Source organism: Dermacentor andersoni, chromosome 1 (assembly GCF_023375885.2).
Source record: "Dermacentor andersoni chromosome 1, qqDerAnde1_hic_scaffold, whole genome shotgun sequence".
Classification (NCBI taxonomy): domain Eukaryota; kingdom Metazoa; phylum Arthropoda; class Arachnida; order Ixodida; family Ixodidae; genus Dermacentor; species Dermacentor andersoni.
Genome location: NC_092814.1, coordinates 37,380,758 through 37,402,048, shown reverse-complemented (window position 1 = coordinate 37,402,048; position 21,291 = coordinate 37,380,758). Strand labels below are relative to the sequence as shown.

General features: G+C 48.0%; 1 protein-coding gene across 1 annotated transcript in view; it reads right to left on the bottom strand.

Annotated features, from left to right (window-relative positions):
• Positions 1–21,291, bottom strand: part of LOC126543168 (uncharacterized) — a 47,721-nt gene that overhangs the window by 19,585 nt on the left and 6,845 nt on the right. Inside the window, exons 5-6 of the mRNA XM_055061325.2 lie at positions 18,694–18,809; positions 13,652–13,808 (exon numbers count right to left, since the gene is read on the bottom strand). Of these exons, the coding sequence (XP_054917300.2) occupies positions 13,652–13,808; positions 18,694–18,809 (273 nt within the window). The remainder of the gene's footprint in view (positions 1–13,651; positions 13,809–18,693; positions 18,810–21,291) is intronic.

Below are 21,291 nucleotides of genomic sequence, written 5' to 3'. Positions count from 1 at the left end.
TTGAACTTCTCAGGGAATTCCTTTGTCAGTCCGAGGTCCTTCATTTCGGAACAGAAGATGCTAAACATCTGAGTGGTATTTAAGTATGTAAGTCGGCTGTTATTAGATGCACCATATTGCCACGAGTACTTGTATATTTTTTTCGAGTGACCACTTTTAACCGTCTAACAAATGTTATTGCTCAGCGCAGGACGCACCCACATGTATTGGAAGTTTCTCGAATGCTATCGATTGTTCTTTCTGCTGTCTGTTGTCACCCAGGCTTGTGTAATCTGATAGCATGTGCGACGTGAATTGTGTAGAACTTTCTGGAAGAAACACGGGCACCAGCGATTACTCTGGAAACTTCGATGGCTTATGTATAAAAGCTGACGCGCTTGACCCGCTGGTCAGCTTTTCGCCGATCACAGACTGTGTTTGCTGCTGTCACCGTTCTTTGAGTGCAGCCTGTTTTTCAGGGCACAAGTTTACCCAATAAAATGCTAGTTCCGTCATTCCCAGCTTTGCTGCTTTCGTCACCGGCACTACTACGTGACATTTGGTGGAGGTGCTCTGCGTTCATGTACCGGACACCCACCCCCACAAAGCTGTGATGCAAGCCCGAACACGGAAGACAGCACCAATGTCGCCAAGAACCAGCGAGGTAGCTGCAGGCTGCAAGGACTGCCCTTAGAGCATGGACTTTTGCCTGAGACGACAGGGAAGATCGTCGTCAACCACAATTGCAGCCGCAGTGTCCCCCATCGTGTTGCAACAGCCCAGGGAGCCACCGACCTTCCGTGGATCATCATTTGAAGACCTGGATAACCGGCTAGAAACATATGAAAGGGTCGCTACATACAACAACTAGAATTCCAACGACAAGCTCCGGCATGTGTACTTCGTCTTAGAAGACGCCGCCAGGACGTGGTTTGAAACCGGGAATCAACCCCGACTACATGGGACTTCTTCCGCAACGGCTTTCTGTAGACGTTCACGAGCGTCCTGCGGCAAGAGCGAGCCCAAGCTCTACTGGAAACCCGCATGCAGCTCCCGAACGAAAACATTGTGATCTTTACGGAGGAGATGACTCGCCTCTTCCGACACGCCGACCCAGACATGCTGGAAGAGAAAAAATTTGCTTCTTGATGTGTGGTTTGAAGCAAGAGCTTTTCGCCGGATTGATACGCAACCCACCTAAGACTGTTGCCGAATTTATTTCCGAGGCCACAACAATTGAGAAGATGCTTGATATGCAGACAAGGCAATATAATCGCCGACTGCCGACCGCAAATCACACCGACACTCAAAGACTCGGTAGCGACGACCTGCGGGAGACCATCAGAGTGGTCGTTCGCGAGGAACCGCAGAAGCTCTTTCCAAGATCGCAGCTTCAAGTGGCAAACATCGTCAAAGAAGAGGTTCAGCGATCGCTTGGAGTTCTTGAGGTGCAGCCACAATCAACGCAGGCCCAGCCAGAAGCAATGACCTACGCCGCCATCGCCTGCCGTCAAGGTCTCTCTCTGCGACCGCGCCAGGACCCTGTAACAGCACAATTCCGTTGTCCACCGCCGCTGCCGCCAATTCACCCACCCGCTGCCCAGCACAGCTATGCGAGGAAGACAGACATTTGGCATGCCCCTCACCACCGTCCGCTCTGCTATCACTGCGGAGAAGCTGGCCACATCTACCGCCGATGCCCATACCGCGACTTGGGACTGCAAGGGTTCGCTGTGAACGCGCTGCAGCCACAGCTTGGGTAGCGCCCTCGTAATATCGCCGACTACATCACCGCTACTCAGTGGAGCCCTCGACAACCGTCCCGTTCGCCGCCACCAGGTCGCAACCTGTTGCCAAAGCGCCGTCAATACACTACTGGCCTAGCCCGGGGCCGGTCCGTCAGCCCATATCCAGAAAACTAAAAGCAGCAACCGATGGAGGTGCAGTTGCTGTTAGTCGAACTGACAGAGATCCCCTGCCACCGCCGAAGATGCCAATGACAACATAATGACAACATAACAATGACACGCTGCCATCCCGACGAAACCTGGAAGCAAAGAATGCACCGACCAAAGACCTGACGACGCGACGTACCAGCCACACGTCAATACGACACAGCCGTGATCCAACACCAAGACCTAACTGCAATGCAAGACAAAGAACAACTGACCTTGACGTGCTTCTCGGCGGCCATGCAGTGACCGCCTTAGTGGACACAGGAGCCGACTACTCCGTCATCAGTGGATTGTTCGCTGCCAAGCTGAAGAAAGTAAAGACTGCATGGGACAGCCCTCAAATTAGGTCAGCTGGAGGACACCTCATAACGCTGACGGGAATCTGCATGGCAAGAATTACAGTTCATGACCGGACCTACCCTGCAATGCTCGTTGTCCTACAACAGTGCTCGCGAGACGTATTCTCGGCATGGACTTCTTGAACCAACACGGCGCCATCATTGACCTGAGGTCTAAGTCAAAAACTAAGTCAAAACTGTCCACAGACCAAGCGATACCGACAGAGAGGCCTTCCAGTGAGCGTGCCTTCAGTGTACTTGAGGACCAAGTCAGCATCCCGCCTCGCTCCAGCATCGTCATTTCCGTCGGCAACGAAACACCCACAGACGTAGAAGGCGTCATCAAGGGCAACCAACGGCTGCTGCTCGACCGTGAAATTTCCGTCGCAAGAGCGATCGCTGAAGTGCACTGACTGAAAGCAAAAGTGATGCTGACAAACTTCAGCCAGGAGTTCAAGCACATCAACAAGGGAACGACGATCACGTACATCGAGGAAATTCTGGAAAGCAGCAATGCATTTGTCCTCTCGGATTCTGAAGCATCTACCCAGACGGCCATAGTACTTGAACCAGACTTCGACATAAATCCAAGTCTCCCCCTGAGTAAACAGCAACAGCTCAGAATTCTTTTGCGACGATACAAAGCCTGCGTTTCGACGTCATTGAGGATTTGACAAACACCAGTTACAAAGCATCGCACAATAACTGAAGAGTATGCTTGGCCGCTCCACCAGAGCCCTTATCGAGTTTCAACACAAGAACGCGAAGCTATTAGGCAAAAAGTCGATGAAATGCTGCACGACGACATCATCCAGCCATCGAAAAGCCCGTGGGCATCTACTGTAGTCGGTGAAGAAAAAGGACGGAACCCTACGTTTTTGCATCAATTACCGTCGACTGAACAAGATCACGAAGACGGACGTATACCCCTCCCACAGATAGATGACGTATTGGGCCAGCTCTGCAACGCTAAATAGTTCTCGTCGATGGACCTCAAGTCTGCCTACTGGCAAATAAAAGTTGACGAGAGAGATCGCGAAAAGACTGCCTTCATCACACCAGGCGGCCTCTATGAGTTCAGGGTTATGCCATTTGGACTGTGCTCGGCGCCTGCAACATTCCAGCACGTGATGGACACAGTTGTAGCAGGATTGAAGTGGCAGACCTGTCTTGTTTACTTGGATGACGTCGTCGTCTTCGCCAGAAATTTCAACGATCACCTCAGGCGGCATACGACAATACTAGAGGCCACCAAGTCTTCCAAGCTTATTCTCAAGCCGGAAAAATGCCGCTTCGCTTACGGTGAGCTGCTGTTCTTAGACCATGTCATCAGCAAACCTTGAGTCTCCCTCGACCTGCGGAAGACAGCTGCCATCACAAAGTTCCCTCAGCCCATCGACAAGAAGGCAGTATGTAGATTCCTTGGCGTGTGGGCCTACTACAGGCGCTTTGTCAAGGACTTTTCACGCATCGCTGAGCCGCTGACACATCTAACCAAATGTGATGTCGAGGCCAAGTGGGAAATGCTGCAGGTCCATGCATTTCAAGAACTCAAACGACGCATGCAGTTGCCACGGGTACTTGGGCACTTCGACGAGGACGCCGATACTGAAATCCACACTGACGCCAATAGCCTAGGCCTCGGTGCCGTCCTAGTCCAGAGGAAAGGCGGACTTGAACGAGTGATAGCTTACGCTAGCCGGCCGCTGTCAAAAGTCGAAGGCAATTATTCTACAATTGAAAAGGAATGCCTTGCCATCATTTGGGCTACAGCAAAATTCCGCCCTTACCTATATGGCAGGCCACTCAAAGTCGTCAGCAACCATCACGCATTGCGTTGGCTAGCGAATTTAAAGGACCCTTCAGGAGAGCTGGCGCAGTGGAGCCTCAGACTGCAGGAATATGACATCCCTGTAATCTACAAGTCCAGACGAAAACACTCTCATGCTGACTGCCTGTCATGCGTTCCTACTGACCCGCCGCCACAAGATGACTTCCTTGGAAGAATAAGCGCAGAAGACTTCGCTGAACAGCAACGAGCAGACCTGGAGCTAAAAAGCCTCGTCGAGTATTTGGAAGGGAACACCGATATTGTCCTTAGGGCATTTAAGCGAGGATTGTCTGTTCTTGCTTCAAAACAACCTACTCATAAAGAAGAACTTCTCACCAGTCCGCATCAACTACCTTATTGTTGTTCCCTCAGCGCTGCGTCCAGAAGTACTGCAGTCCCTACATGACGATCCGACTTCTGGGCACCTCGGATTCTCCCGGACGCTATCAAGGATACAGGAAAAGTATTACTGGCCGCGCCTGACCCGCCACCCCAAGATGACCAAGACGAGGATGCCTTTTTAGGTACAATAACATATTTACTTGAATCTAAGCTGAGCCCGATTCTAAGCCGGCCCCCTAAAGTCCGAAGCCAACAACAACAACAACAAAATATTACCTCGAATGTAGGCTGAACAAAAAGAGCAAGGACAGCGTTCATGAAATGCAAACAGCATTTATTGAATCTGAACATGCAGAGCTCATTCAACGTCGTCGTCGCTGTGTTCCTTGTCACTGGCACCTTCAAACAGTGCACTATCTTCGGTACTGTCAAGCGCATTAGATATGCTGCACTATTTAAAGGCGTGCACGATCAAGGTACCTGGCACTGTAGTGGCTTCTCCTGCTTGGTGCCATCGTGATAACACCACGCTCCACACCGATACGGCCGACACAACAAAGGTCAAATGGCGACCTCGCTTGTGTACGGTTGGCTACTGGCACGGCTAGTAGCGGCTGCGATACTGACTTTTCTAGATGGCACTAGCTATGCACCATAGTTAGCAGTTTCAATGAAAAACTGGCGTGTTTTTTAAAGTCCTCGAATCTAAGCCAACCCTAGAGTTCGGAATATGATTATTTGAAAAAACTATCGGCCTAGATTTGAATAAATCTGGGCCAGATCGGCCCATTGTGCCAGACGTTAACAGCTTGGATCGAGGACATGGCCGCCGCCCCGCGCATAGGCCACGAGCGCACGCAGCCTGTGGCACTGACGAAGCTGACGTTGGATGTTCCATTGTTTAGCGACCGCGAGGTCGGGAAATCTGTCACTGATTTTCTGAATGATTTAGCCCTTTACAGGACGGTTTCGGGTGTCTCGGAGCTTGACTTGCTCGAAGGAGTACTGCCCGTTGCTCTTCGAGGTACCGTGGCACAGTGGCTGCGCCTGCAGCCTTTGTTCCTGTCCTGGGACCAATTCGTCGTGGCGTACTGAATGGAGTTTCTGCCAGTAGACTACAACTACCACATTCGACATGAGCTGGACGCCCGAACACAACACTCAGATGAGGGTCTGCAAGAATATGTTCGGGCCATGCAGGAACTCTTTCGACGCGCTGATCCCTGCGCCACTGAGTCCGCTAAGGTTGCACATGTTTTGCGAAAGTGCCACCCTTGCTTCTGGCCTTATCTCTTTGGCCATTCATTTTCCTGCCTTGAGGAACTTGCGGGCTTCCTGCAGCGAATCACAGAGACGCTCGTTTGGGAGCAACACTACGCTCCGTCACCACCTGCCGACGTTGCTCTCGAGCCAGCCTGTACCTGGAGGGAGACAAATACTGGGACAGTACTGTCGTACTGTTCCCGGCCACGAACTTCCGTGGTGGGCCCAGATAGAGAACTTGGTTCTCTTGGCCCCATTGCCGGAAACTCTCCACGATGGCGGGGGCCCTGCACGACTAGGGATGCCCGTGATGACTTCCCCCCGCTACCACCCCGGTCCACTCCCTCAGACCGGCAACGAAATCCTCTGAACACTGGAGGTTCCTCTCATGTCTCTTATAGGCAGCAGGCACCGAGAGGGTACAGGGAAGATACATACCAGGCTGGCTCATGCTAAAGTTGTGGTCAGAGTGGGCACTACCGGCATGAGTGTCCAATGACACACTCGACTCGGTGTGTTTCCACCCAGGGAAACGGCTATGGCCCGCAGTGGTAACAAATGAATGTTTAATGTTTGGTGGCGCAAGGGCCAGGTATGGCCAAAGAGCGCCATGCGTGTAGTAATGAGTTCGCAGTGTGTTTATGAGTTCTATGAAGTTTCTGTGACGTAGCTGTAAAGGGGCCTTAAAAATAGTCGATCTAAAGTGTATAAAACGTATGTGTAATAAGAATTTGGCAATGAGAAATGAGGTGTACTATGAGCATTAATCATGCATTGCGAAAGAATGATACCATATACAAAATATGTCAGATGCTAAAATTCACTAGAGCACTACTGCCTCGTTAGAGCCCTTGAAACACAAGGGCTTGGAGGCATGTGCTATATGAAACAATTATCACAGTGCCATCCTCTGGAAAGAGGATGCACTACGAATTTATTGGGCTTATAACATGTAGGACAACATTATTAAAAAAAAAACGACGACTGCTTTTGTGCTAAAAAGTGGTTCCTTCCCAAGAAACATAGCCGGGTGAAGAGGACTGCAATAACGGTATGCAAGAGGAAAATGTTTCTTTCTCTCAGCTTCGGCTTCCCGACACTCCAGGAGGACGTGGAGAACGGTCAGCCTCTTACCACATCTACCACAGGTTGGAGGTTCATTTCCAGTAAGTAGAAAATTATGGATCCCAAATGTGTGTCCTATTCTGAGACGACAGAATAGGACATCTGTTCACCGTGATTTTGTTGTGGAGGGCCAAAAACCTAACCGTGGCTTCATCACATGCAGTTTATTATTTATTTCTGCGTCCCACGGGCATTGCCAGTGGTTTCGCAGTTTCTTTCATAAGGAAGGCTTCAGATCTGTGACAAGGACAGCAGCGGTAGGATTAACAGCATGTGATGCAATCGATGTGGCCATCTGGTCCACCAGAATGTTACCCTCGATTCCCCTATGGCCAGGTACGCAGCATATAATGATATACTGGTTAGATAGACAAGCTTTACCAAGGTAGGAATAGAGTTCAGTAAGTACTAGATTTTTGTGCTTGCATAGTGACATCACTGCCTTCGCGACGCTTAGGGAGACTGTATATATAATATTGCTACGGAACAATATGTGCGATCACGAAAAGGCGAGCAGTGCGAAGACGACGACGACGATGAGAAGCTAGCGCGGGCTGTTGCCTCTTGGCCAAGAGCAGCGTATTTTCTTGTAAATATACTTGTACATAGCTTTTCGTCTGCGTCTTCCTACGTAACATATCTGGTGGAGGTGGACGTTCCCTGTACCTCGTCACGGAGCTTCGCAGTGGACGGTACGTCGACCCTTCCTTCATGGCTCCCGGCGACGACAACCGGACTCCCCCGGCTCCGACACCTGCTGCCACTTCGACGACCTACATCACTCTCCCCGCTCCCCGTGATCCTGGCGTATTCTCGGGCAAAGATGGGGAAGACGTCGATGACTGGATCAGCCTGTATGAACACGTCAGCCGCAATAACCGGTGGGACCCTACTATTATGCTCGCCAACGTAGTCTTTTACCTCGGTGGCACACCTAGAGTTTGGTATCGCACACACGAAGATGAGCTCACCAGTTGGGATTCACTTAAGACACAGCTTCGGGACTTGTTCGGCAACCCCTACGGTCACCAACTTGCCGCGCAGAAGGCGCTTTCCGGCCGTGTGCAGACGTCAACAGAGCCCTATGTCACGTACATTCAGGACGACTTGGCTCTGTGCCGCAAAGTTGACACCCACATGACTGAGTCCGACAAGGTTGCCCACATCCTCAAAGGCATTGCCGATGACGCCTTCAACTTGCTCGTTTGCAACAACGTAGCGACGGTGGATGCTGTTATAGAAGAGTGCCGCCGCCTGGAACTCGCTAAAAGCCGACGTATTGACCAGCAGTTTGCCCGTCTGCCCAACACCCCAGCGACATCTTCCTGTGCCGACACTCCTCGTCCCAACAACACTGCCGATGTTACCAGGATCGTCTGGCGTGAGATCGAGGCCGCCTATCCGGCTGCCTTCGACTCCAGTCCCACCAACACATCTGCAGTCACGGTCTCACTGATCCAGGCAGTTGTCCGCCAAGAGTTCGAAAACATGGGTCTTCACACCATCTGCTCGGCCCATCGTCCTGATACCCGCCCGGCTCCTTCGATTCCGCCCCGTCCCGCATCTTCTTACCCACCATGTTTCCGCAACCCATCTGAATGGCGCACTGCTGACGACAAGCCCATTTGTTTCCACTGCCATCGAATCGGGCACATTTCTCGGCACTGTCGCAGTCGCTGGAGTTCCCCGACCCGGTCTACTTATACCGCCTACTCTCGCCCCCCAGGTGGCCCTTCTCGTCCCTATGCCACACGCTCCGATAACGCCGCCGCTGATTCTCCTGCACCGAACCGCTCCTATTCTCGTTCGTCTTCGCCCCAACAACGACAATCTCGCTCTCCCCAGCCCCGTCGCTCCTATTCGCCGACTCCCTTCGGACGCCGCTCCCAGCCGGAAAACTAGACGATGCAGCGCCTCGAGGTGACGCTGCATTGCTCCCTACGCCGCCAAATCCTCTACTGACTTTGCCTACTCATCTGAACCTTCTTGACGTGCAAGTCGACGGTGTTTCTGTGTCTGCACTCATAGACACTGGGGCGCATTTGTCCGTAATGAGCGCTGACCTTCGTAAGCGGCTCAAGAAAATTATCACGCCCGCCACGACGCCTGTTGTCCGTGTCGCCGATGGCGGAACGGCCCCCGTGATTGGTATGTGTACCGCCCGCGTCTCCTTCGCCGATTGCTCAACAATCGTGCTATTCACAGTCATCGCCCACTGTCCCCATGACATCATCCTCGGCTTAGACTTCCTCTCCGCACATTCTGCTCTTATCGATTGTTCTGCCAGTACTCTCCGCCTTGACCTGCCTGTTCTGGATCCTGCAGAACCACACCCCAGTCGCCTCAGTTCCGTCGACTTCGTTCGCTTGCCACCTTCTGCACTGACCTACGTTGACCTAGTGTCTTCCCCACCAGTCCCAGACGGTCACTACATCGCGGCTCCTATGCAAGACGTCCTACTTACACACGGGATCACAGTACCTCATACAGTTTTATCTATCACGGCGAATTGCGTCTGCCTGCCAGTGGTCAATTTTGGCTTGACGACACAAGTGCTGCCACGCGGGATGTCTCTGGCCCAGTTTTGCTCATTCGAGTAGCATAACTCTGTAGCATCTATTGCAGTAGGCGACAATTCAGCTGATCCTCCTCTACCATCGGAGTCGGCACCTTGTACCATCGCCGACTTACAGAAAATGATTGCGCCCGACATGCCGTCCGAGCACGCTCGTGAGCTCTACCGCTTTCTGTTTTCCTACCACGATATTTTTTACTTTAACGATCGTCCTTTGGCCCAAACTACAGCTGTCAAACATCGCATTAATACCGGCGATGCCCCTCCTATTCATCGCCGCCCGTATCGAGTGTCACCAGCTGAGCGTCAAGTTATTCACGCAGAAGTTCGCAAAATACTTGCCAAGAACATTATTGAACCATCATATAGTCCATGGGCGTCACCTGTTGTACTGGTCAAAAAGAAGGATGGCTCATGGCGCTTTTGCGTGGACTATCGGCACCTTAACAGGGTTACCAAAAAGGACGTGTATCCCCTACCTCGGATTGATGACGCCCTTGACTGCCTCCACGGTGCTCGCTATTTCTCCTCTATTGACCTTCGCTCCGGCTACTGGCAGATTGCCGTGGACGATCTCGACCGCGAGAAGACTGCTTTTGTAACACCCGACGGTCTTTATCAATTCAAAGTGATGCCGTTCGGTCTATGTAATGCCCCTGCCACTTTTGAACGCATGATGGACTCCCTTCTTCACGGTTTCAAATGGTCCACGTGCCTGTGCTACTTGGATGACGTTATCATATTCTCCCCAACATTCGCTACGCACCTCGAGCGCCTCTCAGCAGTCCTGGACGTTTTTCGTCGAGCCGGTCTGCAACTCAACGCATCGAAGTGTCAATTCGGCCGTCGCCAGATTACCGTCCTTGGACATCTCGTTGACGCGAACGGAGTGCAACCGGACCTAGGCAAGATCCATGCTGTTGCGCACTTCCCTGTTCCGAAGTGTGTCAAGGATGTGCGCAGCTTCATCGGCCTTTGTTCATACTTCCGCCATTTCGTGAGAAATTTCGCCGCCATAGCACGACCACTAACCGAGCTTTTGAAAAAAGACGCCCCTTTCCAGTGGGGCGATAACGAGGCCTCTGCATTCTCACATCTAATCGACATTCTCACAACGCCTCCCGTTCTGGCCCATTTCGATCCTTCTGCGCCTACTGAAGTCCGTACTGATGCGAGCGGTCACGGAATTGGCGCAGTACTGGCAAAACGCCAGCATGGCCACGACCTTGTTATCGCTTACGCCAGCAGGCTTCTCTCACCCGCGGAGCGCAACTATTCCATCACTGAGCGTGAGTGTCTGGCCCTAGTTTGGGCGGTTGCGAAATTCCGCTCATACTCATATGGCCAACCCTTTTCCGTTGTCACAGACCATCACGCGCTTTGCTGGTTATGCTCACTGAAAGATCCTACAGGAAGACTTGGTCGCTGGGCCTTACGCCTCCAAGAATATTCGTATACTGTCACCTATAAATCTGGCCATCTACACAAGGACGCTGACTGTCTGTCTCGCTACCCGGTCGACGAGCCTGACGACGCCGACAGTAGTAGCGCCAACGGCATTTTCTCTGTGTCTGCCTTCGCTAACATCGCCGATGAGCAGTACCGAGACCTATCGCTGCGAGCACTTATCGAGCGTCTGCGCTCAAGACCTACCGACGCATCCGTTCGCCGATATGTCCTCCAGGGCGGCATTCTGTATCGAAGGAACTTCCTCCCTGACGGCTCTGATCTTCTTCTTGTCGTGCCAAAACAGCTACGACAGACTGTGCTCTTTGAGATGCATGACGCACCCACTGCAGGACATCTTGGGGTAACCCGCACGTACGACCGCGTCCGCCGCAGCTTCTATTGGCCTGGTCTCGCTCGCTCCGTTCGACGCTATGTTGCTGCCTGTGATCCCTGCCAGCGTCGGAAAACACCTCAGGTGCTACCTGCCGGTCATCTCCAGCCGATCACCGTCCCTGTAGAACCGTTCTTTCGTGTTGGATTAGACCTGCTCGGTCCCTTTCCCACGTCATCCTCTGGGAACAAATGGGTAGCCGTCGCGACTGATTACGCCATCCGATACGCTATCACTCGGGCTCTCCCTACCAGTTGCGCCACTGACGTCACGGACTTTCTCTTGCGTGACATCATCTTGCTTCATGGCGCCCCGCGACAGCTGCTTACTGACCGTGGTCGAAACTTCCTCTCGAAAGTTATCGCTGACATTGTGCGTTCCTGCTCCATTCAACACAAACTGACTACCTCATACCATCCTCAAACCAATGTCCTGACAGAGCGGTTAAACCGTACTCTTACCGATATGCTGTCCAAGTACGTTTCCAAAGACCACCACAACTGGGCCCTTCCTTACGTAACATTTGCGTACAATTCTTCCCGGCACGACACCGCCGGATTTTCTCCATTTTATCTACTGTACGGTCGCGAACCTACCTTGCCCCTAGACACGGCACTTCCTCCTGCTGCGATCTCAACAAGCGAGTATGCGCGCGACGCCATCGCCCTCACCGACCATGCATGCCAGCTTGTCCGTGCTCGACTGACGGCCTCACAAGCCACTCAGCAGTGTCATTACAACGCCCGCCATCGTGACATACAGTTTTCGCCTGGTGCGCTCGTGCTCCTGTGGTCACCCTCCCGTCACGTCGGACTTTCAGAGAAGCTCCTTTGGCGATACACAGGGCCCTACCACGTACTGCGCCAGGTGACGCCTGTGACTTACGAAATTGCTCCTGTGGGTTCAACCTCGTCCTCTCTTCTGCCATCAAGTGATGTCGTGCATGTCAGTAGGCTCAAGGCCTACTACACTGCTTCCGAGTCCGATCTTGAGTCGCTCCGGGACGGCGCTTTTGCAGCCGGGGGTAGTGCTATGAACAATATGTGCGATCACGAAAAGGCGAGCAGTGCGAAGACGACGACGACGATGAGAAGCTAGCGCGGGCTGTTGCCTCTTGGCCAAGAGCAGCGTATTTTCTTGTAAATATACTTGTACATAGCTTTTCGTCTGCGCCTTCCTACGTAACAATATGTACTTTGCGTAGGAGTACACATGCAGAAGCTCCGTCCCTGTAGCCTTCCCTTCAATGCTAAGAAAAGTTGTCCACAAGTATAGCCAAGAACACAATACATTTTGTGAACTTGTTACTAGCATTTCCTCAGTAGCAAACTATAACATGGTGTCCCTGCATTTTTTTCTTTTCCCTTATGAGCCAGTGGTGAGTGTAATAACATGTATGAAAAAGAAGAAAGAAAGGCTCTCTAAAAGGGCCAGCTGTCACATATATTACTATACAGCACCATTTTCAAATAAAACTACGATAAAAGTTGTCCAGAGTGTGGTCTCTCTCATAATGAACTCATTTATTATATGCCACTGCATTCATTGCAAGCATGCACAAACTAAATCTAGCAATGGTTCTGTTATGACTGGCAGATGACTGCCAGATGGGAATAGTGGAGCAGGTGTTGAAGCAGGCAGGTTTAGCTAGGCCAGTCTCAGCCCCTCATTCTGACATGTAAAGTTGTCATCACACATTGAAGCCATGTGCCAGATCTCCTTCCAAATTATTTTGTTGCCTTCTAAGAACACTGAGTGCTGTAACACAATGGTGTGGAAGTCATGTTATCTTAGTTCTAAACTGTAAGTCACAAACACAAGGTGCTGAAGAATTTGTCTAAAAAATGGAGAGTTAGTTGTATGTAACAAGGGGCCACGTGCTGCTGTCCTTGGCAACAATCACATTTGTAAAATTCACCCCCAAGCACGCATAATCTTTGAGAACAATTAAACCTTTTCTGAACAATTTTTAACACATTTGGCAACGCACAACACCAATTTAACTTGCCCATTACCCAAAGGTGGCCAGAAGTGCAGCCAGGCAACCTAAGTATGTTACCAAATGGCTTGCTCAGCTGCTTGCAGTTGTGCAGTACCTGTATATTCCTTCATTCTGATATTTTAATGATTCTGAGTGAATGACAACAAAAGCCTCTTTTTTTTTTTTTAAGAAAAATAGCCACTTTTTTCATCACTACTGTCCTAAAGCTTCAATTCAAAAAGCAGTAGAGACCAAGTGAACAACAAATGGAGTCGCCGTGGCTTGTCCTAGCCTTGATGTGTAAACTCGTCACTGCCACAATAGATGGCATTATTTCATATTAGTCGACAAGCCAGCAAACAGAGATGACTTTAGTTCAAGTTCACCCAACAGGGGTTCATAGTGTAGAGAAAGAAACTTACAGATGCAGACACCAATGATGATTCCAATTGCTGAATCAGACATGTAACAGGAATAGCCGTGCTTGACAAACAGTGGTTTGTAACAATAGGTTGGCTGAGTGCTCCCAACAGGACAAATAGCATCATCAGGACAAGGAAGTGGTCCACAATGTGTGCACTGCAAGGAATTAATCAGACAACAAATAAGGGATGTACCATGGCAGCCTTAGCCTGACCTGTCTTTTAAAACCTTCACATGCAGATATTAATGATGAGGACATAGCAAAGACTTACTGCTCAAAGATTGCACAATTGGCTATATGATGAAGAGCACTAAAACCCGCCATGGTTGCTTAGTGGCTTTGGTGTTGCGCTGCTAAGCATGAGGTTGCGGGATCAAATCCCGGCCACGGCGGCCACATTTTGATGGGGCGAAATTCACAAACACCTGTGCACTTAGATTTAGGTACACATTAAAAAACCTGAGGTGGTCAAAATTAATCCAGACTATCGCGTGCCTCATAAGCTTTTGGCACGTAAAACCCCATACTTTAATTAAATTAATTTTCACCAACAACACTAAATATTGTTCAAATGAAGCGAAGGAAGGGTGAACTTTGTTAAGCCACACAGTGAACGCATGGATGTACATATGCATACACATACACACACAAACATTCAATAAGAGTAGCAACCTCGTCAGTATAAGTAAGAAATACACAACTCATCAGTGTTGTAACTACTGAGAGGCATAGCCAGCAGGGATGCCTAGTGCATTCTCCAACAACCACAGGTTGGCAGAATGAGTGGATACTCACTCATACTCAGTCAGCAATATTTTTGCAGGCTATGTATTCACTCACACTCGTCAGTACTCGCTCACGTTCCTACTCGCACCCACGCATACTTGTCAGCACTTACTTGTGTTCATAGTTGCTTCCATTAACACTTACTGGTGCGCACTCACACTCGTACTAGTGTCAACCAACATTTGCCGACAGTCACTCATGTTCATACCCATGTCCATTCCAACTCACCGTCACTGACATTCATTCGTACTCTTGTTAACCGGCACTAACTCCTGTTCATACTCACATCCACTTAAACTCACTGGCATTCACTGCTGTTCATAATCACGTCAACTCACACCCTTCGTCACTAATTAATGCTCTATCTCATGCTTGCGAAATGAGTGTGGCAAGAGTACAAGTCCTATGCCAACAACACTGATCAACACCTGGTTTTTTCCAACATTGTTCCAACCATCAAAGCCAGCCTGAAACTGACATTTAGAGCACCATTAGGGATGACATCTTTGGGCACAAACAGTGTTCTAGGAGAAAAAAAACGAGCATGAAAAAGCACATTCTAGGCAATAAATCTGAAAAAAAGAGGCATAAATCATCATAAATCATCAAATGACAACTGATTTTATAATAAAATCTACATAATATATTATGAGGTAAGGAAACTGAACATACTGATACATGAAGTGAAAGAGGCACCAAACTTAAAAGGCAGGCCTTCACAAGCAGTCCCACAGCACAACTGGAAATATGAAGGAGCATAATACAGTCTACCAACTTATTTCAGACAATTTGTTTGTGTCACAATACTCTTAAGCAGAACATAAACTAGCACTTGATTTGAGAACCACAATCTTTAGCTCATGACATTGTATGCAGCACAACAGAAATGAAAATAAATAAAATGTTTTAAGGTCTTTAACCCTTTCAGTGTCTGTTTTTTTTTTTTTCAGAAGTGATAAACCCCAGCATCAAGTTTTTTCTTGGTTATTGTAAAACAAACACAACGGTTTACTTTTGGTTTTGTAAAATGGAAAAAATGACACGGACAATGGCAAATGCACCCTTGGTATGATCCTCACATTCCTATCTCCTACCTAGTTCATTTTGATGCACGCATGGAAACGTACCAGTACATCAGTGACACTTAAAGGTTTAAAGTGCTCTTATAGTAGTGATGCTTACAAACTCCTAATGTTGGATCATTATAACCATACAGTGTGGTAACCCAAGCAATTTTACAGACTATCTACTAACGCCTTTAAGAATGCGTTCTTGCCTATTGCTATAGTGGAATGGAATAAACTACCTGCATAGGTCATCCTCGAACGTGATCACGTAAACTTTCGTGATTTATTATCCACACAACCTATATAATTCTTGTATTATTACCTACAGTTCACCCTGCTTTGTTTGTTTCAATCATGCCTTGTTTTTCCATTTTGCTTCACTGTACCAAGCGTTCTTGAATTGTGTTTCGCTCCGCCATGTGCATGCTACGTAACATTCTTTTTCTATTATGTCTTAGTGATCCCTCTTTGACCATGTGTATCCTGTTGTTTTTTAACTGCTTTTTATTCCCTGAATGACTTCTCACATTTTTTGCCCCTTTGTTTTACTGACCAATTTTAGTGTATTCTGTAAATGTACTCCCCTCCCCACCCCCCCTTATGCAATACCTCAAGCAGGGGCCTTCATGCCCCGTAGAAAATTTTGATTATACACTAGAAGTTGTTATGTGTCCTCTAGGGAGCAAAAATTTTTTAAATTGGCTCGATATAAGTATTTCAGTGCTGCGAATCCATGATTTCAGGAGGCGAGCTCCACTGCCAAGCAAGACGCTCTGTCCATTTGCCCCATCTAGCCTCCACAAGCGAAATTCTTTCCCTGCATTCTCTCATACCAGACCTCGAGGATCCCATAATGCATACGTCATGGGCCCCGCCTTCATTTTTTTTTCTTCACGCTTTTTTGCGGCGCGGCGCACTTCCACTGACGATGTCGCACGCGAGCTGTTGCGATTGTCTCGTTTCACGCAGCGCACGATTTTGCATGCCGTGCACAAGGGCACCTGACTAGCGATATAAGTCAGCGCTACATGAATACTGAGGCAGACACAAGCAGATCACAGGGCATGATTCCACGCTGAAGCACGGAAGAAAATCGCATAGTTTCAGTGTCTGCGCGTGCGACTGCACGAAATGGGAACAAGCAGACGAAACCGAAGTACATCTCTCTTGCTGCGGTGCGAAGTAAAACAAAAACGTGCAGTTTGTATGTTTTATTATTACACTAAGCTTTAATTCATCGATTCAAGCAATGTATTACACAAAGAAAAGATGTTGCCTTGAATAATTCTCGAAGTCACGTGTCACCATGAGCGACATAACAGTTCAAACACATGTACGTAGGCGCACTAGCATGTGCATGTCATCCTCCCCCTTTGAGCGCAGTGGCCGCAAGGAGAAGGGAAAACGGCATTCGATTTGAAATTTCAGATCTTTCCGCGGTGCGTAGAGATGTAATACTTTGCAGACACGATCGTTATCGTGCAACGTATGCTGTGCGCTTGTCAGCTCAAAATGGCCAGACTTGGTGAGGGGCCCTTTAAGGGAATAATAAATTAAGATGCTGCTGCTGCTGATGATGATTACCAAGAATAAACAATGTCGTAGAGAAAGACAGACACCAAGTCATTTATTGTTTCTACAAGTGGACTGCACTGTATTAGTGGAATTTTATTCGTCATGTACCTGTGACACCTCTTCTACCATACTACAAGTCTGCCTAGGCAGAGATGATGATTCACTAATTCTGGTAGGAAGGCCCGAGATACCAGCTTCCTACTTTTTCCTGGGAAACTTTTGTTTAAGCTTGCTCCAGACAGACTGTGCATTCACAAACATTCTCAGTGGCTTTTCATACTCTCTAAACATCAGTGTGAATGTTTTATGTTTGCACAGTGCAAAACCGCAATAAAGCCTTCAGTGTTCTTAAAGGGTTCCTCATCAAGTTTTAGACAACATCATGGCTGTTGCCTTTCGCTTCACGTGCACTGCCTGCAGTGCATAAATAGCAAGCAGCAACATAGTGAAATGTAGAGCGAGCAAACTGCCACAGGAAACACACTATGAAGCAAGAAAACAAGGAAAACAGAAAAAAAAATGGGCAGAAATTGTCAAAGGATGATAGCCAAGGTCAAGAGAGCAAGTATTTTGGCGTTGTCAAAACACAACTCCTGGCCGAGGCTTTTCTTGCTCGCTCAATGCTGTGCAAAATATTGGAGCCCTGAACTTCCAGATCTGTGCGGTTTCATTTCTTACGACCAAAACCTAGCATGTGTAGAACTCCTAGGAGGCCAGCAATCAAACCTCAAGTGAAAAAAATCAAATGCACTTGTAATGACATATTTCTAAGAGTAGCTGAGCCAGAACCAAAGCTCTGTTATCAAATAAGAGTAGTATTCATAAAATTGGGCTTGCATCTAAAAAAATTGGATGTAATCGTAATATAACGGTGCTGCACTATATAATTGATGCCTTTTCTAAGTCTAGAGTGGGGGAATATATTTCTTCAACTCGCTGGTTTTCAAAAATGCACTACAGGCTTTCTTCACAATTTTTTTGCTGCATTCAAGCTGATACTCACGAGTACTAGAAATGCTCTTCTTTGTAGCTTGCTACTCAATTATGTTTTTTTATGTTTCATTATATTAATCAACACAATAGTATTATGACTGATGATTGCTGAGCCCAGACTTAACAAGCTATGTTTTACCTGCGAGTACACGCCTGATAGGGCTGGTAGCTAAAAGCTTGAGAGATAAAGGTACTGATGATGATATAAATGTACTAGCATGAAGTGAAAGCTTTGCCATTCTAGCAAAATTGTGCAGCAATGTAGAGTCCCAATTTACATAGCTCAAACATGGAAATCCGACATAATAAAACAGTTTTGTTCCAAAACCACACACACAAGAAAGGAGACAACACAAAACGCCCATGTTGTCTCCTTTCTTGTGTGTGTGGTTTAGGCGCAAAACTCGTTTATTATGTCAGATAACCAACTAGCCCAGCAGTTCACTCTTTCAAACATGGAAAATTTCAGGTTAATCATAAAGAATGAAACAATTTACATAACAACTTCCCATTACACTTGCAACAGCTGCTTACTAGCAATATTGAACATGCTGGCATGCAAGAACCACAGTCATGTATGTTCTGGTCCCAAAAACGAAACACCGCTCATGTTGCTTACCGAGCAGTAGAAGCCAGCAGGACAGACCGTGCATTCAGTGGAGCCTTTCAGCAAGGTGTAGCTGCCTTGAGAACAGGCACTGCATGTGCCAGATCCAAGAAAAGGCTTGTAGAAACCTGTGAGGTATTGTGCCCATTTCAGCAAAGAAATTTGTGATGATTGATTGATGTGGGTTCACCATTCCAGTGTTACACAGGGGCAGTGAGAGACTGTGTGGAAAGTTCTGAACTGTTTTTGAATGCTTGGGACATGCAACTGAAGCTCATTACAAGAGCGTTTTTGCATTCTGCTCCTACCTGAATGCCATTATTGTGGCCAGGAATCAAACCTGCAACCTTGCGCTCGGAAGCACAACACCATAGCCAATGAGCTATAGGCTAATTTATGATGTTGTAAATGATCACTCTTGGCACATTTGTGGGAAGAATTGCAGGAAGAATAACTTCCCGCAATTATGTGCCTATGAGCAACTCTATGCTCTAGAGTTATCTGCAGTCTCTATTCACTATGGTGCTAAGCACAGGTTCAAAAACATAGAAAAAAAAATTATTGGGACTGTAAAATAACTGGCACAGCAAGAGGTTCAGACTGCCATAAATGCAAAAGCAGGGCATCTAAACTTAAACTATAAAAATGTATGCAAAACTCTTATTCAAGATCACTGCAAAGAATCGCAAAAGCTTAGGGTTGGATGTGGCTAAGACAAGCAAAAGCTTGTTCGGAATGGAAGAAATTCTGTGTTAAAAGTTATGTCTATTCAGAAAGTTTACTAAATCATTTTACATTTTAGTAACATAATTTTTCATGTTCCCAGAACACATACTTTGGTAACATTTCATGAACAAGCATAGTAAAACTTCAGCAGAAACTCTGGAGAGGATCTTGCGATTGCAGGCAATCAATTGTCGCATTGTGCAGTGATGACAGCAAAGCTTGGCCAAGAACAGCTACATACAGTTAACCTATGGACAACTGCACACACTTACAATGACACACCAAGATTTATACTGAAAAATAAGACTGACCAATTTCGAAAACTACAAACTGTGCCTGCTACCTTCAGTTGATGCAAGGCTCGTGATCCATACCTCGTGAAGCGTACCGATGTTACATAGCAATCACTGCTTTGTCCACTGCTAGAGTCAATACAAAAAAACACAGCTAGAGTTGGCCATCATTCGGTTCACAAACGCTCATGCACGTTCCTGACAGCTTGTTGCAAGGCATCCCACAGGCACGAACAGAGCCAACTCGGCGTGAGCCTTGAATATTTTTCTGCACAAACAGCATTGCAATACATTTTGCTAGCCAGATCCATGTCTCCCTAGCCTGTCTTTTGAAACACATATGAATCAATTATAAATTATTTGTTTCTTTCATATACAGTCTGCTGATATGTGTGTATTCCCAAAGGCTATAGTCTATAGAAACTAATACAATATTTCTTTGTTACAAATTTAGAATAGGCTGTTTTAAACAGGAGCAAAAAAGAATGCCAAAAAATAACGTTACATTGTGCTGAGCTTTGTTAAAATTAACGATGAATGGAGCGGCAAAATTTTGTAGCTGCATACTTCACTTCCTTATAAATTTCTCAAAATAACTCAGGAGGACGACGACGAAGTGACTGCAAGCCAGGACGCTATTCTTCTAGCTCAGCTATTTTGGCAGATTTCTGTGTATATCACGGGGGAGCCGCCATGGGTTGTGGCCCGGATGCAACTTGACGTCTTCGCACCTCTGCTGGGAATGGCGACGTCAGTGGTCGCTGCGTCTAGGAAGTGCACTGGCCTCCAGAGCGAAACTGACCGCAACGATACCAGTGTTTAGTCGCTCAGCAGTGAAGACTTCTCCGATGACGACTTTCAGTTAGTGAGGAGCTGCAAGGCGAAACGAAGAAACACCAGGACCTACCTGTCTTCAAGCACGTCGACTGTAGGAGCAACTCAGAATCCTTCAGTCAGTACGATTCTATTTGTACCAGAACTTGCTACCGACAACCTGAAGCGACTCAACAGACAGTCTGTCTCTATGCTTCTTGAAGCAGTGACACCAAATCAAGTCGCGGATGTCAGAGTCAACGCACGAAAAAATGTCTTGGCTATTGACACTGTACATGAGACTGTGCTGCAAACTTTGAGCAAACTTACGGAACATGGCGGCAAGAAGGTCCGCTCGTATATTCCACTGGACAGTGACACTACTACTGGTGTCATCTACGACGTTGACGTCTCCATCTCCAGCGCTGACTTGCCTATTCTAGTGAAGCCAGCCGCTAATGGCTTCGCCATAACTCGCACGTCTCGACTCGGCGAATCCCGCTGTATGAAGCTAATTTTCAAGGGCCAATCTCTTCCCTCACACGACGAGGTGGGACACTTTAGACACCCCATACGATCATTTATCCGAAGGCCACTCCAATGCTGCAACTGCATGAGGCTGGGGCACATAAGTGCTGTGTGCGAGAACATGAGAGCTTGCTCGCGCTGCGCAGAGCCCCACGCTGCAGATTCCTGTATAGCCACTGTTCTCAAATGCCCCAATTGCATTGGGTCCCATGATGCTACATCAAAGGACTGTCCCAAAATGAAGAAGGAA